General features: G+C 41.1%; 2 protein-coding genes across 2 annotated transcripts in view; one reads left to right on the forward strand and one right to left on the reverse strand.

Annotated features, from left to right (window-relative positions):
• LOC108798403 (UPF0553 protein C9orf64-like) overlaps positions 1–6,463 on the reverse strand; it is a 17,223-nt gene extending 10,760 nt beyond the window's left edge. The window contains exons 1-2 of the mRNA XM_018570153.1: positions 6,428–6,463; positions 3,364–3,720 (exon numbers count right to left, since the gene is read on the reverse strand). Of these exons, the coding sequence (XP_018425655.1) occupies positions 3,364–3,700 (337 nt within the window). The 5' untranslated portion in view covers positions 3,701–3,720; positions 6,428–6,463. The remainder of the gene's footprint in view (positions 1–3,363; positions 3,721–6,427) is intronic.
• A 217-nt stretch (positions 6,464–6,680) lies between these two features.
• Positions 6,681–14,305, forward strand: part of ORC2 (origin recognition complex subunit 2) — a 30,567-nt gene continuing 22,942 nt past the window's right edge. The window contains exons 1-7 of the mRNA XM_018570152.1: positions 6,681–6,699; positions 8,364–8,465; positions 9,609–9,755; positions 9,845–9,931; positions 12,177–12,269; positions 12,352–12,383; positions 14,116–14,173. Coding sequence (XP_018425654.1) covers positions 8,372–8,465; positions 9,609–9,755; positions 9,845–9,931; positions 12,177–12,269; positions 12,352–12,383; positions 14,116–14,173 — 511 coding nt within the window. The 5' untranslated portion in view covers positions 6,681–6,699; positions 8,364–8,371. The remainder of the gene's footprint in view (positions 6,700–8,363; positions 8,466–9,608; positions 9,756–9,844; positions 9,932–12,176; positions 12,270–12,351; positions 12,384–14,115; positions 14,174–14,305) is intronic.

Here is a 14,305-nt window from a genome sequence, read left to right on the forward strand (position 1 = left end):
TTTTTTTTAAAGGTTGGAAAAAAAAAAAAAAAAGTAATTTTTGGTATCGGTTTGACAAATGTTTTTAATTTTTGGTTTCAGTTTCTGTCTTAAAATTCCATTTTGGTGCATCCCTAGTTATTTTGTGAAATTTTGAGAGTAAAACATACCCTCCCTAATATACTGCAGCTGTTCCACACCGGCTCTAACACCGAGTGCTGACAGATCATGTGGCCAATGATCAGTCAGCTCTCAGGGCCCATTCACACCACATCCAGATTACCTTTAGACCAGACCAGACTGTTTCCGGACCCAAAATGCATCCCTATTTCAGCGCAGTCCATTCCGGACCAGACAAATACTGCTTGTCCTATTTTGTCTGGTCTGGAATGTACTGGAACGCATCAAAAACCCATGGAACGCACCTGTAAGACCATTTTAAGCTAAAAAAAAAAGAAAAAGTAAAAAATTATTATTTTGTTTTTTTTACATTTTAATTGCGGTAAAATCGCTGTAGAAATGCAATGCACTATGTTCCAGATCTGGTCCTGAAAATGGTGTGAACCCAGCCTCAGTCTTTTCTTCTTGCAGAGAGCAGTGACTGTCAGTCATTTTCCCCTGCAGGGATACCCTCCCCCCACCACGGTGTCTTCAGTGCTGGCTGGAACTAAAGGCCGGGTGATTGTGATGCGGCTCTGCACTGTCAGCAGGCATAAGCCCATTATTTCCTGACTTTGGGTCACAGGAGTACATTATTAAATGAAAATTACAACTCCAATTCCAAAAAAGGTTGGACGCTGTGTAAAATCCACATCAAAACAGAATGCGAAGATGTGCAAATCTCACAAACCTAGATTTTATTCACAATAGAAAACAAATGTTTAAACTGACAAAATGTAATATTACGAGAAAATAATAAGGTAATTTTGAAACTGATGGCAGCAACAAAAAAAATAAGTTGGGACAGGGCCGTGCTTACCACGGTTTAGCCTCCCGTAATCCACAAATGTCTGGGAACTGAGGAGACCAGTTTCTGAAGTTTTGGGAGATGAATGTTGTCTCATTCTTGTATCATATAGGAATATAACTGCTTAACAGTCCTGGGTCTTCTTTGTCATATGTCTCATCATATTTGATGTGCTACAATTTGTATTAGTGGTGAAAGGTCTGGACTGCAGGCAGGCCATTTAAGCACCCGGACTCTTCTACTATGAAGCCATGCTGTTGTCATAGATGCAGTATGCAGTTTAGCATTGTCCTGCTGAAATATGTAAGGCCTTCCCTGAAAACAGATGTCATCTGGATGGGAGCATATGCTGCTCTAAAAACTGTATATATATTTCAGCATTGATGGTGCCTTTCCAGATGTGCAAGCTGCCCATTCCATACACACTAATGCACCCCCATACCATCAGAGATGAAGGCTTTTGAACTGAACATTGATAACAAGCCAGAAGGTCCCTCTCTTCTTTAGTCTGCAGGACACGGCGCCCATGTTGCCAAAAAGTCATCTGTCCACAGAACAGTTTTCCACTTTGCAACAGACCGTTTTAAAGGAGCTTTGGCCCAGAGTGGATGGCAATTTTCCTGGATCATTTTCAGATATGGCTTCTTCTTTGCATGGTAGCTTTAACTTGCATTTTTGGATGGCCAGGCAAACTGTGTTCACAGACAGTGATTTTTGGAAGTGTTCCTGAGCCCATGCAGTGATGTCCATCACAGAAGCATGCCTGGTATTAATGCGGTGCCAACTGAGGACCCGAAGATCACAGGCATCCAATATTGCATTTCGGCTTGGACCCTTGCTCACAGAGATTTCTCTAGATTCTCTGAATCTTTTGAGGATATTATGCACAGTAGATGATACATTTAAAGTCTTTGCAATTTTATGTGGAGGAACATTATTCTGAAATTGTTTGAAAATTTCTAGAAGCACCTTTTCACCGATTTATTTCTGAGACACTATGACACTCTAAAATGATTTTTTTATACCCAATTATGTTACTGACCTGTTGCAAATTAACATAATTAGTTGCAACATGTTCTCCCCTGTTTTCTATTTACTATTGTGAATAAAATATGGGTTTATGAGATTTGCAAATAATTGCATTCTGTTTTTATGTAGATTTTACAAAGAGTCCCAACTTTTATGGAATTGGGGTTGTCGCAAATGTACCTCGGTTACAGAAAAAAAAAGAAAAGGAAAAGCACCCCAAAAAAATGTATAAAAGGTTTGGCTTCAATTCTCTTTTTATCAAAAGCTTGCATTTACCTACAAATATCTGCACCAAGGTCAGGGGTTCCCAAGGCACACAGTCCAAGTCCAAAACCAGAAACAAAGAGCTTGTACAGACAGTGCATGGTGTCTTTCATTACTCTGTCATTTTAGTTACTGCTTTTTGTCAAGACAGCTGCAATATTTATCCTAACTGAAAGATTTTCCTATGCTAGCCTTCATCTTCTATAAATAATAAAAGAGCATACAGCGGAACTCAAACATGAGTAATCAGGCTATTCATGGCCCTGTCCATCTGCTCACCGGATGTGTAAATATTAAGAGATGATATAACTTTTCATTGCTGTAGGATCAGCAGGAGTTCAACAGGACAGTAAATGTGCCTCCTCTCAGATATGACCCTACTGGAGTCTTGCACTGCAAAGCCGACAGGTTCCCAGCACAAACACTGTTCACCCAGTAGCAAGTATGCCTGGTAGACATATTAATTTTATTATTAGTGTCTGTGTCCCAACCAGCACTGCCCACAACAGTAAACACCCCTGTGGTGTACACCTCTTTATCAGTTATCTGCATTAGCTTCTGTCACATTTCTCTCCATTATGTCTGTAGTAGCTTCTTTGTTAGCTTTTCTTTTTTTTTAAACTTGTACCCCCCTCACCAATTTGTTCTCCCATAGCAGCCACCCCCCCCCATATGTTTGATGACAGGGTCACTTTAAAGCTTGGAGGCTGAATTGCATAATTGCATGTGTGCATTGCAGGAACACATGCATTGCAGCCACACACGTGTGTTGATGCATTGTGGTGTTGTTTATTTCAGAACTGCAATGTACCAAATAGCAAAAATGTGTGACGTGTCTGATGTTTGGGACATTTCGGTGATTTCAATGGACTACCTTAATGCAAATAAATGCACAAGCATTATCGCACAGTACAAATGTAAATGGGCCCCTTAACGTTGTGCTGCACAGAACTATATTTGGATGTCTTCAATTCTCATGGGTGCCACAGAGGACTAAGGCCAAGCTACTACATATCTACCAAGTGGGTGTATAGTATTGAGTTTGCTTTATAAGACAGGATATGAACTCTCTCTACTTATACCCGAGCCAGATCAGCTAATTTGTGGGGAACATCTCTACAAACCTTCATCCAAGGCTCTGTTCATAGCAGCACAGAAAGACCAGTAGCCACTGTACTCTTTTCCTTTGTAATTCACCAAGAACCTCTTATCTTCATGTTCAGACCAGAAGGAGAAATTTAAGGTGTCTGCAAAAAACACCCAGTTCACGGCATCTTCTCCAGAGTCCTGTGGGTTGAGTTCATGCATTGATTTCCATCCCTTCAGAGTCATCTCCTTCCGTCCAATCTTCTCAAACAGCTTCTCAGCAAGAGAACGCACACCATCGGGTTCCACAAACACATCCTTACTGTTCTCGGTGATGAATTTACCAGCCTCTCTGGGTTCAAGTGGAGCGGACATTGTACTTGTTGTGACCTGTTGAGTAATTAGAAAATTCTTCAATATAACCAACTGATAAATAAAATCAATATACTGCTAGTCAAAGGGTCCACTCAGTCTGTCAATAGATCATATGGGCACGGCTGCAGTTAATGCAAAGGGGTGGGGAGATGCCAGCAGTATGGAACACACAGGCCAACATTCACAAGCTCAGACTCCTCTTGAAGGGGCTGGGCCGAAAAGTGACTGCAGCCAATCAGCTGGAAGTCACCTTTCAGGTATTCTGACAGTCACAGGTCAGACTACAGCAGCCCAGCAGGGATGATTCTCACATCCACCATGAATGATCAAGCATTATACTGGTTTAGCCCTTGGGCCTGAACAAGAAACGATGCCTAGTGTATGGCCAGCTTTAGTCTTAAGGCCACATTTGCATGTTGACTGGAGTGTACCTTTAATATAAACTAGAAAAAAAACCTGAATAATGAATTAATAAAGACACACCATTCTAGTGGGTCATGTTGACAACCCAAAGCCATGAACACCAGTGTAAAGAAACGTCTTAAAGGAGAATTATGAGGCGAGTGATGGAGGGGGTGGATACAGCTGGCTCTGCCTCTGGATAGGCAGAACCAGCTATCAATCACACAGCTGGGTGGATCCAGACAGTATTGTCTGGATTCATCCCAGCTGCGGCATCTCAGTATACCGTGGAGCTTTGGGTCACGGGAGAACGCTAGTTTGTGTTCTCCCGTGACCCTTAGGAGAACTATGGGGAAAAGCCCTGACCCAATAGTTCTCCTTTAAATCATCTTGGCGGTTTTGATAGACCGAATTTCTAATTTTCTTTTCTAGCCTCCTATTGCCTTGTATAGAACTAGGGCTCCTACAACAAAATCAACTCATATATTAAAAAATGTACATTCTTTATAGACACACCAACAATACCTTGAACAGTATTACCCCCTCAAGAACACACATTAAATCAACATAGAATGTCCTGTTCTGTCGTTTTAGGTATATGCCAAATTAATCTATAATCCACCAAAATGTATTGACACTTCCCAACTGCTTGCTCAGAGACACCCATCGTAACCCTGATTTTTGTGAATGATGTTGTTTTTTTAGAAGACCTGAAATGGACTATGTGGCAAGTTGTGGTACTTTCTTAGCAAGGGAGAGCTATACTGTAAATGTCCTTCATTTTTTTTTTCTGTTCACTCACAGACACTTGTATTTAACAGTAAATGTAACCATGTATATACCCTGTGTAAGAATGCACATAGCGGTTGCTGGCGCTGGCTAATCCCCTCTTGCACCTCACTTTCCTTCCTAACCAACTGTGAGATGCGAAGGGCGGAATAGGACAGGCCAGAACTGACAGTCATGAGAGCTGGTCTGTTTTCTATCAGCACACCCAGGTTTTCTGGGACTGTCTATACAAAATGTAAAGTGACACTAAACTCAGGAGTTAAATCTCAAAAATACATTTGAATACCCTATTAACAAAAATTTGTCTTAATTGTGTATCACTCAGCTGCAGATCCTCAAATCATCTCCGAATTCATGTTGACACTGTCCTTCCTTCTGGAAGGTGGCAACTTGTGTTCCCCATGGCCCCTGTGTGTTGAGTTGTTTGCGACAGCCCCCCAGAGGAATTAATTTTAAAATGTAGATAAGGGTGCATTTACACCAAAAAAAAAAGTGTGCATTGGGCGTGTCTCAACACAAGTGCATTCAATTGAGTTGGCATAATATAACGACATACATTGTTTTTTCCCACACTGAGTATATAAAAGGTGTTGGTTTTGCTGTGGCTTGGTACTTTTGGACCAGGCATTTTGGCATGCTACAATGCACCTGCTTTGGCAGGTGTATTTAGGGTGCCATTAGGGCCTTGTTCACACCAGATGAGCTCTATAAACGCACAGTAAAACAATGGTTTCTGATCACTCTAGTTCACACCATTGTATTCAGTTCCAGTGCTTTAAAAAAAAAAAAAAATGTAGAGCAGCATGCATTTTTCTGCACCGGAATGAGCATGAACACATGTAAATATAACACACATAAATGCAAGTGAAGGGGAAAAAAATCTTTCCTAATTGGGCTCCTCTGGATTTTGTAGTTACATGAAAAAAATAAATTGCAACGCATTACAGATGCATGTAAATTCACATGCAGAAACACACACTGAATGTCTGGATAGTGGTGGGAACAAGCCCTAAGAATAAAGGCCCAGTCACATTGGAGTCATGTGCATTGCAGAACAGCCCATGCCCACCAGGGGGGTGCCAGGCAACGCACCTTGCATGCTGTGTGTGATAGCATGCACTAAACACACAGGTAGCATGCTTTTAGCACAACACAACAGTGTGAATGATTCCCAGATATCATGGCAACGCATCTGTGCACTGTCAGAATGCACACAATTTTGCACAGGTGCGAACCAGGGTTAACCTCGCCATACTATATTCAAACCTGAAGTTCTTGGTGTATATACACCTTAACCCAATTAGTTATGTTATAGGTGCAAGTTAGATGCACACATTGCATGAAGGGGGTGACATCCCCCGGGATTGTGTCCTGCTACCAGCTTCTGTATTACACAGTACTTCTGTGTGCTGTACACCTGTCAAGGATTAACCAGGGGGCCAGTAACATACAAGTCCCACCAGCCTGAGCCCGCTAATGGAGGTGACAGGCCGCTTTACACGGCACTCCAATAAAGATGCTCACCTCACCAGTGACCACTTCACACAGCAAATATGGCGACACCCACCGGCCACACGTGCTTCTTCGCTTACGTCACATGCATCTCCCCGCCTTCCCCTCAGTGAAACTGGCCGTCAGTGCTGCTAGACACTTTCGCTTTCTGCTCTCCGCGTCCTATTGGCTAAAAATGTGTACCTTGATAGCTGATTGGCTTCAGGGCAAGCGCTTGCCCTATGATTGGTTGAGCTTGTCCCTGCTTGGACTTTACGGGAGTGACGGACGGCTGGCGGGAGAAGACAGCGGAGTTGGTAAGACTGGAGTGGGTGGGACCTTCCTGTAGATTACACATGATCATTATTGTGTGTCCTGTATGATAGACGAAGATCAGGTGTGAGGATGTGATTTCATAGGTGCCGAGATATCATCACATTATTACTACGCGCTGTAATGTGTTTCCAGGAACGCTCAGTCAGCTTGGAGACTTTCTCAGTTCAATTTTCCTTGCTGGACGTTTAAAGCTCAACTCCACGTGAAATCAGATGTTACCCTTGCAGTGCCAGCTGTTGTTGAACTACAAATCCCATGAGGCATTGCAACATTCTCACAGCCACAGGCATGACTCCCAGAGTCAGATGCATGATGGCATTTGTAGTTTCATCACAGCTGGAGCGTCAGAGTGTGCCCACCCCTGCCCTAGACCAAATGCACTGTTTACCCGTGTAGTGCAGGGAAGGGGGTATGGGGTATGCAGCTCCACTGCAATGGTAGCTTCATTTTACCTGGAGTTCAGTCAAAACAACACGTTTTTGTTGTTTTGGACAGAGAGGGAAAAGATTAGAAGCCCTGTCAGGTTTTTACTGTCATCCAGGGCTCTGTTAGATTTGATTCACACCTTTGCATTTTTGCTTGAATATTTCCCTTTAAAATCAACGGAAATGAATCAAAATGCATGTCTTAAGAAGTGATGTACATAAACACATCATGATGTGCATGAGCTCACATTGATGTGCATTGTGGCGTGTGTTAACATTCAATAAATAGTGCATTGGAGCTTGCATTAATGCACGTTGGAATGCATTACCGTTGATATCAGTGAAAAACCCGTAGGTGTGAGAGCCTTAGAGAGATCTTCCATTACTTTCTGTCCTGGTAAGTAACACTTTACTGCGCAGGAAGTGATGGAAAATCTAAACCGGTAATAACAACTTTATGCCTCTAAAACTCTAAAAACTTGTTTTGTTTGAGTCGCAGTTGGAGATTTCTTCTCACTTCCTGTCCTGCTGACATTTTACCAAACAGGAATTAAGGGAAATCTGTCTACAGCTGGCCATGAGGGATGAGCTCAGGTTTGGACTGAACCCAAACACTTCTAAAACTGGAAGGAAGCTGTCAGTGTTGTGTCAGTCAGCTGTGGCCGGGGCATTCCCTGCATGTAAACAAAGGGGCGGGATGCCAGTGACATCATTGACCTTATATTATTATTACATAGTATTTATATAGCGCCAACAGTTTGTGCAGCGCTTTACAATACAAGGAAGACATTACAATCGCAATACAACTCAAGACAAGATGGTAAGGAGGGCCCTGCCCCTGAGGGCTTACAATCTAAAAGGGAGGGGGAAGTGATACACGAGGAGGTAGTTGTGTGGGGATGAAATGTTTGACAACTTGATGGTTGAGCAGTTAGGTTGAGGTGGGATAAGCTTCCCTGAAGAGATGAGTCTTTAGGGAACGCCTAAAGGCAGTCAAGGTGGGAGATAGTCGGACAGGTTGGGGTAAAGAGTTCCAGACATAATAGACTAATTCTACTGCAATATGACAGATAATATTTCCTAATATTTACTTGGAGTTCCTGGTTAGTGTTATTACCATGTTATTGCCCTTTTTACCATTGTCTTTATTGTTAGCTATTCTCATGACCACATTTACTCAGTGATTGTAATAGAATAGTTTCCTGATTTCTGTTACAGAGCAGAAGACATGAGCCATGATACAGATAAAGGGAAGAAAACCCTGCAGGTTCAGTTTGTACCCGATGAAGATGTTTTGGAGCACATCATTGATAAACAAGAAGGTGCGTCATTCTATTCACTTGCAGCACGGACAGTCCTGGTAAAACTGCTGACATTTCATGTGTGTAATCTTCCTGCATATGTTGTACCATTAACTTCAGGATAATGTTTATGGGTGTTCACAAAGGATTCAGGTTTAGACCTCGACCCTCTTTTTATTTATTTACATTTACTAGCCTAGTGGTGTGTCGGTAGTTTGAGCCATGCATGCCTTGGATTATGAACATTTACTGTAGACATCTACTGACTTCTCTTTCTTGGGATTGTGGAGACTGATTTCCAGCAGAAGGAGCCAACTTTCAATGTTTCTACTAATTGCAGTCATTTGAATTCTCACTGTGTAGTTATTAATCACAGGAGCTATAGACACCTCTGATGTAAGAGGCCAAATGAAGAGGAGGCTTGGTTTTCAAAGCTGCACATGCTAATAACAGAGTCCCTGCTGTGTAATTCATATTTAGTTATCAATGTATATTACAGTGTGGTTATGCTGGCAGCTCTTTAATTTTGGAAGAAACAAGAAAAGTTTGTACATTCATATATATGTGTATCTATATATATATATATTCGTGTACTAACATTTCACCATACTAATGCAATTCATTAAAGTGAAATGTAATCTTCCTAGTCATTACCAGGAAGAATTCTGATGATCCAATAGTTGCAAGCAGTTCATCAAATTCCGCATACAGTCAAATAGTATTCTGTAACAGTACATAGGCTGGCACCATGTACTCAGTATACCATGGCACCATGCTGAGCCCAGTACCAAGTTCAACACCTCCAATATAACATCACTGTAAATGCTCATAAACAAACCGGTTGGGAGATAATGGAATTCAATAAAGTATTTGCAACACTTTCTGAGGTTATGGCTGTGTTACAAAGTCCTGCACCAAAATCATGAAAGCCATATAACAGTTTTCTTGGTATTTCTGATGCATGCAACAAATTCAGGTAGCTCTTATGTGCGACACTTTTACTTAAGCTCCTTTGAGACATTATACATCCGTATATACGTATGGAAGTTGCGTTTATCAGCTTATCACTTTGAACGTTAGCTGTGACGGCAGTCTAAACATTATCCCTTCGGTTTGTCTTTCCTCTGCAAAAAAAAATCATTGTCATTACTGTTGTCATTTTAGGAGGAAGGCTAAGGAGCAGCACTATACAGAAAATCGCAAATGCAAAAAGCTTGACTAAGAATGTCAGCGAGCTGTATACCGAGAGTGGGGATGTGGAAATGTGGAAGGAAAAGGACTATGTGAATGTGTTAGGAGTAAATTCTGAAGGTAGGTTCCTTAAATGTTGGTGAATACCATTTGCTTGTTGTTCTTTATTATTGTCGCTTTTATAATGTCTTATTTATTTCCTAATGCAGATAATTTGGAAAATGGCCCTGTGACTGGAGGAGGTGATGTCTACGTTTTCCAGACTACTAAACGCTCAAACAAGATGGCTCAGCTCGGTAAAGCATTTTCAGTACTTTCATTGTTTTTCTAGAGGAGACATCTGTAGCATGTCTTGAAGTAGGACAGAAGAAGCCCACAGTGTCATTTTGCTTAGATAACCTATTCTTCCCAAATTGTCTTCCAAGACAGCACATGAGAGATAGGCTCCTCCTCCAACCAGAACAGGAAACACATCAACAAAAACCATTTTAAAAAGGACCTTCTTCTTCCAAATTGGTCAATATTTGTTTTTCTTTCTTTGGACAGAAAGTTTCTGCTGGAATACAGGGTGGAGAAGGGAAGGTCTCTTGTGGGATGTCCCCTGCCATCTATCTTTTCTTTTGACTGCTTACCTCCATGGTTTGGGTGGTGATGCAGAGCCCTTTTCTTTATGGTCCCTGGGCCACCTTTCAGACAGGTGACTTTGCATTCTGGGGCCCTGTCCTCAGCTTCATGATCCCAGGGAACCAAGACCTCCCCAGGAGAAGCAGGGTTCCGAAGGCCAGTTTCCCTCCCGTGTAGTGCTTCTCCTTGACCAGGCATCGTCTCTGGGAGCTGCAAAGCCAGGGGACAGGCATGGGGTCTTGAGTTGTGGCCCATGGATTACATAAACACATACATTTTAAGGGTCAGCCCACCCTGATATTTTTGTTACAAGTGGAGCCTGGGTTATTATTTCTTGGTTATTCCTACAGTGAGACTTCTCTGTCACAATTCCTAACTCTGCTTCCATCCACCCAGAGTTTGTCATTCTCCCCTCCCTCTGAATGTCCAACTTCTCTTGCATTGCCCATTATATAAAATAAATAAAGATTCCAAACAGGGAGAATGGGACCCACTCATAGAAGTCACGGCAGGTGGGCAGACCCAGAAACTCAAGCAAAGAAATCTCACAAACAGAATCCCATAGAAGAAATTGTCTGGTGGTTAAACTCTACGGCACCTACCAAAAACTGAAATATAATTTATGGAGGGAATGACCCTTTAAACCACTCTGTCACAAACCAAAAACTCAAAATAGGTGCTTATGAAAACAAATTAAATAAAAAACAACTGTGTTTAAATATTGACGTAATGCATATAATTACAATTGCAACTTGAAGTTAGCTATGAGACAATATAACTTCCCTTCCTTGCAAATATGACAACACCGGGTGCTCTGTAGACTGTTGAGGCTAATTTACTAAAGGAGTTGAGAATATTCACACAATACATTGTATGAATATTCACTTCAATTATCCAATCTCGTGAAAACTAATTCCTGTTTACTTATTTCATCTGCACGTCATTTAATTTGTTTGGTAACTTTTTTTTTTGTAAATTCATATTTATTGATAGTTTTCAGAATACAAAATCCGAATAAGACAGTATTATACAGATCATAGTTATATATATGTATGTGTACAGCATTTTGGTAAACCAGTAAATGTTAAAGACAGCAAGATGTTGGAGAACAAACTACAGATTATATCTGAGGCAGAGAATATATTCATGTATACTGGTGTTCTAAGCGTCTTACATAGAGCCGACAGCCAAAATACAGTCGCAAATCATGCAACAAGAAAATTATCGTAATCGGATTGGAAGAAAAAGGAAAGACTAGAATAGAGTCAGGTGAAGAAAAAGGGTAAAGGATGAGAAGGAGAATGAGGAGGGGTAAACAGGTCTAGAGAAATGCTATCTGTAGTAAAATGTGAAGAGGCCAGGTCAAAAGTGATGGCGTTATTTCAGGCAGGATCAAAACAGGTTGGGAGACATTTCCGGATCCACGGATCCCATATTCTTTCAAATTTGTTCATCGTGTCTTGGAGCTGCGCAGTGGATTTTTCGTGCACAAACACTGTGTGTAGACGAGTTTTCACCTCAGATAGCCTCAATACAGGGGACAGCCAGGCCTTTGCAATTGTTTGCACGTCATTTGATTGGATGACTGATGAAGTGATTATTCATTCAATTTTATTGTGTGAAGAGTTTAAATTCTTTTAGTAATTCAGCTCAAGACATTTACCCACAAGGTCACTTTAAAAGTAAGTCAGCACATCCTGTAAAAGAAGACTTATCAGTACATTAGTGGTTAGAGCTGTTTGAATATCCAGAGCAGAAGTAGATAAAGAGTCAATGTAGATTGCCACATTTCTTTCATTGTATTTAATGATGTTCTGAACATTTGTTTTGCTCCCTTTAAAAGTGGAATTTCAGTTTAAATGATTGAATGAATTGAAAAGTGTTTCTTGTAACCTTGCTCTTTTATGTATTTATTAGCCTCTGAGATGGCCAGAACTCCTGGGAAAACCGTCACCTTTTCAACAGGAGATAGTCCTGAGGAAGCTGTCAGCCCACCCCCAAACAACAAGAGTATGTTTTGCCATATCAAATGTTAACAAACTTGCTGCAGTATACGTGCTAATCAACTAATTCTAATTGTTTTATTTAACAGAGCAATCCGCAGCAACTAAAACTCCTTCTAAGGTAAGTCAAAGTTTTCCTTGCTAATAACTGCTCTCATTTATTGCACTTTATTTCTGCCTGCACTTTAACTTTTGCTTCTGCTGCCGTAACTGTTATGCCGGGAAACAGGGAATTTTTCCATATTTTTATCCCTGGCTGCCAGCTTTCTAGTAGCAGTGATTAAGCTGTCTGATCACTTGCCTGGTAATCCCCCTTTCCTCTCCTGTCAACCGTTCACTGATCTCCCCTGGTTAGTAGAAACCCAGAAGTCCTGAGGTATGCGCACTTTGCAGATTCAGAGCTGTCAAACCCCGGCTGCTGTTGCCATGAAAGAAGCTGATAGAACGCAGATTTGTATTCTATAATTTTGTGCACTAAAATTAATTTGAGTGTATTTTTTTACTGAAAATAAATATAGATTTGATACACAGTAGCGTAATTATCGTGTTATATAAACAATTGCAACTGCCAGCATTTTAATATAGAGCGTCACCCTTTATGTTTGGGAGATTTTAAATAAGCTGAAGACAAAACATGTGCATTTTATTATGTGCAAAAAATATTAGGCGTAGGCAGCGAAGAGGGTTAAGGGAGGGATTTAGGTGAAAGATGCCTTCATTCTAGCCACATTTATGCCCTGGTGGGGGCGCCCAGCACATCTCTCTTACTAGGCAGACCCTAATGCATTCTGCATTCGATTTCTGAGGCTGGGTGTTTAGAGTAGAGCTGAAGCCAAAACTTTTTTTTGGGATAGAGTAAGCGAGGGTTAGAAATTCAGTTTTTGGGTTTTTGTTTTTTTTTTGCTATCTCTGTCCCAGAGATTTCTCTTCACTTCCAGTCCAATGTCCACAACAGGAAGAGAGAGGAAAAACCCTGGAGGTCAGCGGGGTCACCAGAATTAGTGTCCCCATAGAAGATTTCCCATCTATTCATATTCCAGATTTCAGGATTTTCTTCTATTTTCAGTGATGACAGTGATCAGAGAGGGTGAATCTCCCTAACAGAGACACAGACAGCAATAAAAACCTGACAGGTGTATTTATCCCTCAAAACCAAAAAAAAGGTTATGGCTTCAGTTGCACTTTAATGCTAGAAAGATATTGTAGACCCCCTGATAGGGTTATCTACATAAGAGCTTAGTATATTATTTTATAATACATGTATGAATGCTAAGGGGATCCTAAACATACACTGTTATATTTGTTTTCGTCCAACCTGCGGGCTGAGCAAAAAAAAACAAAACTGATTTCTCCATCCACACTAAACAAAGTGGATGGAGGAATCTCTCGCTGTATTCTTTGTAGTCTGACAGTGGCTGGCATGCTGCTGTTAGGGGAGCCCACTGTGAATTTCGCCCAGTTGATTAAGAACCAGCAGAAATTCACTTCAGTGTATGGCCAACTACTGTTCCTCATGACCATTCTTTCATCTTCCTTTCTCCCCACACTGCTGGTACCATATTTGCTCAGTCATCATCTAAGGCCAGCTTCTACATCTGAGACGAAGATGCTGGCCCAGAGATGACAGATATCCCAACGCCGAGATCTTTTTATATTTTTGATGGATGTATGTGCTGATTTGAAGAGTGTGGTAATAGACAGCCTCAAAACATAGAGTGGAAGTCTACAGTCAGGTCTAACTATAGGATGGATAAACCTGTAATGCTTATTGATTTCTTTTGATTGTGTCTCGATTAGATCTTTAAGATGGTATATAACTCATGGCATAACTTCTTTATTTGTTTTCCACTCAGGGAAGAAAAAATGAATTTATCTCCACCACCCCTCACAGGCTAAGAAAAAGACTGTCAGGTACAATGTGTGCGTTTTGTAAACTTGTGGTGTGCGTTTGGTTTTCTTTTAAATGGATTTTAACTGTTTTGAAGCATACAAGTTTAAAAGCAGGCCTGGCCAGATGCTAAGAGGATACTATATACTTGCCCA

The sequence above is a fragment of the Nanorana parkeri genome, unplaced genomic scaffold (assembly GCF_000935625.1).
Source record: "Nanorana parkeri isolate BGI_ZX_2015 unplaced genomic scaffold, ASM93562v1 scaffold1465, whole genome shotgun sequence".
In the NCBI taxonomy this organism is placed as follows: domain Eukaryota; kingdom Metazoa; phylum Chordata; class Amphibia; order Anura; family Dicroglossidae; genus Nanorana; species Nanorana parkeri.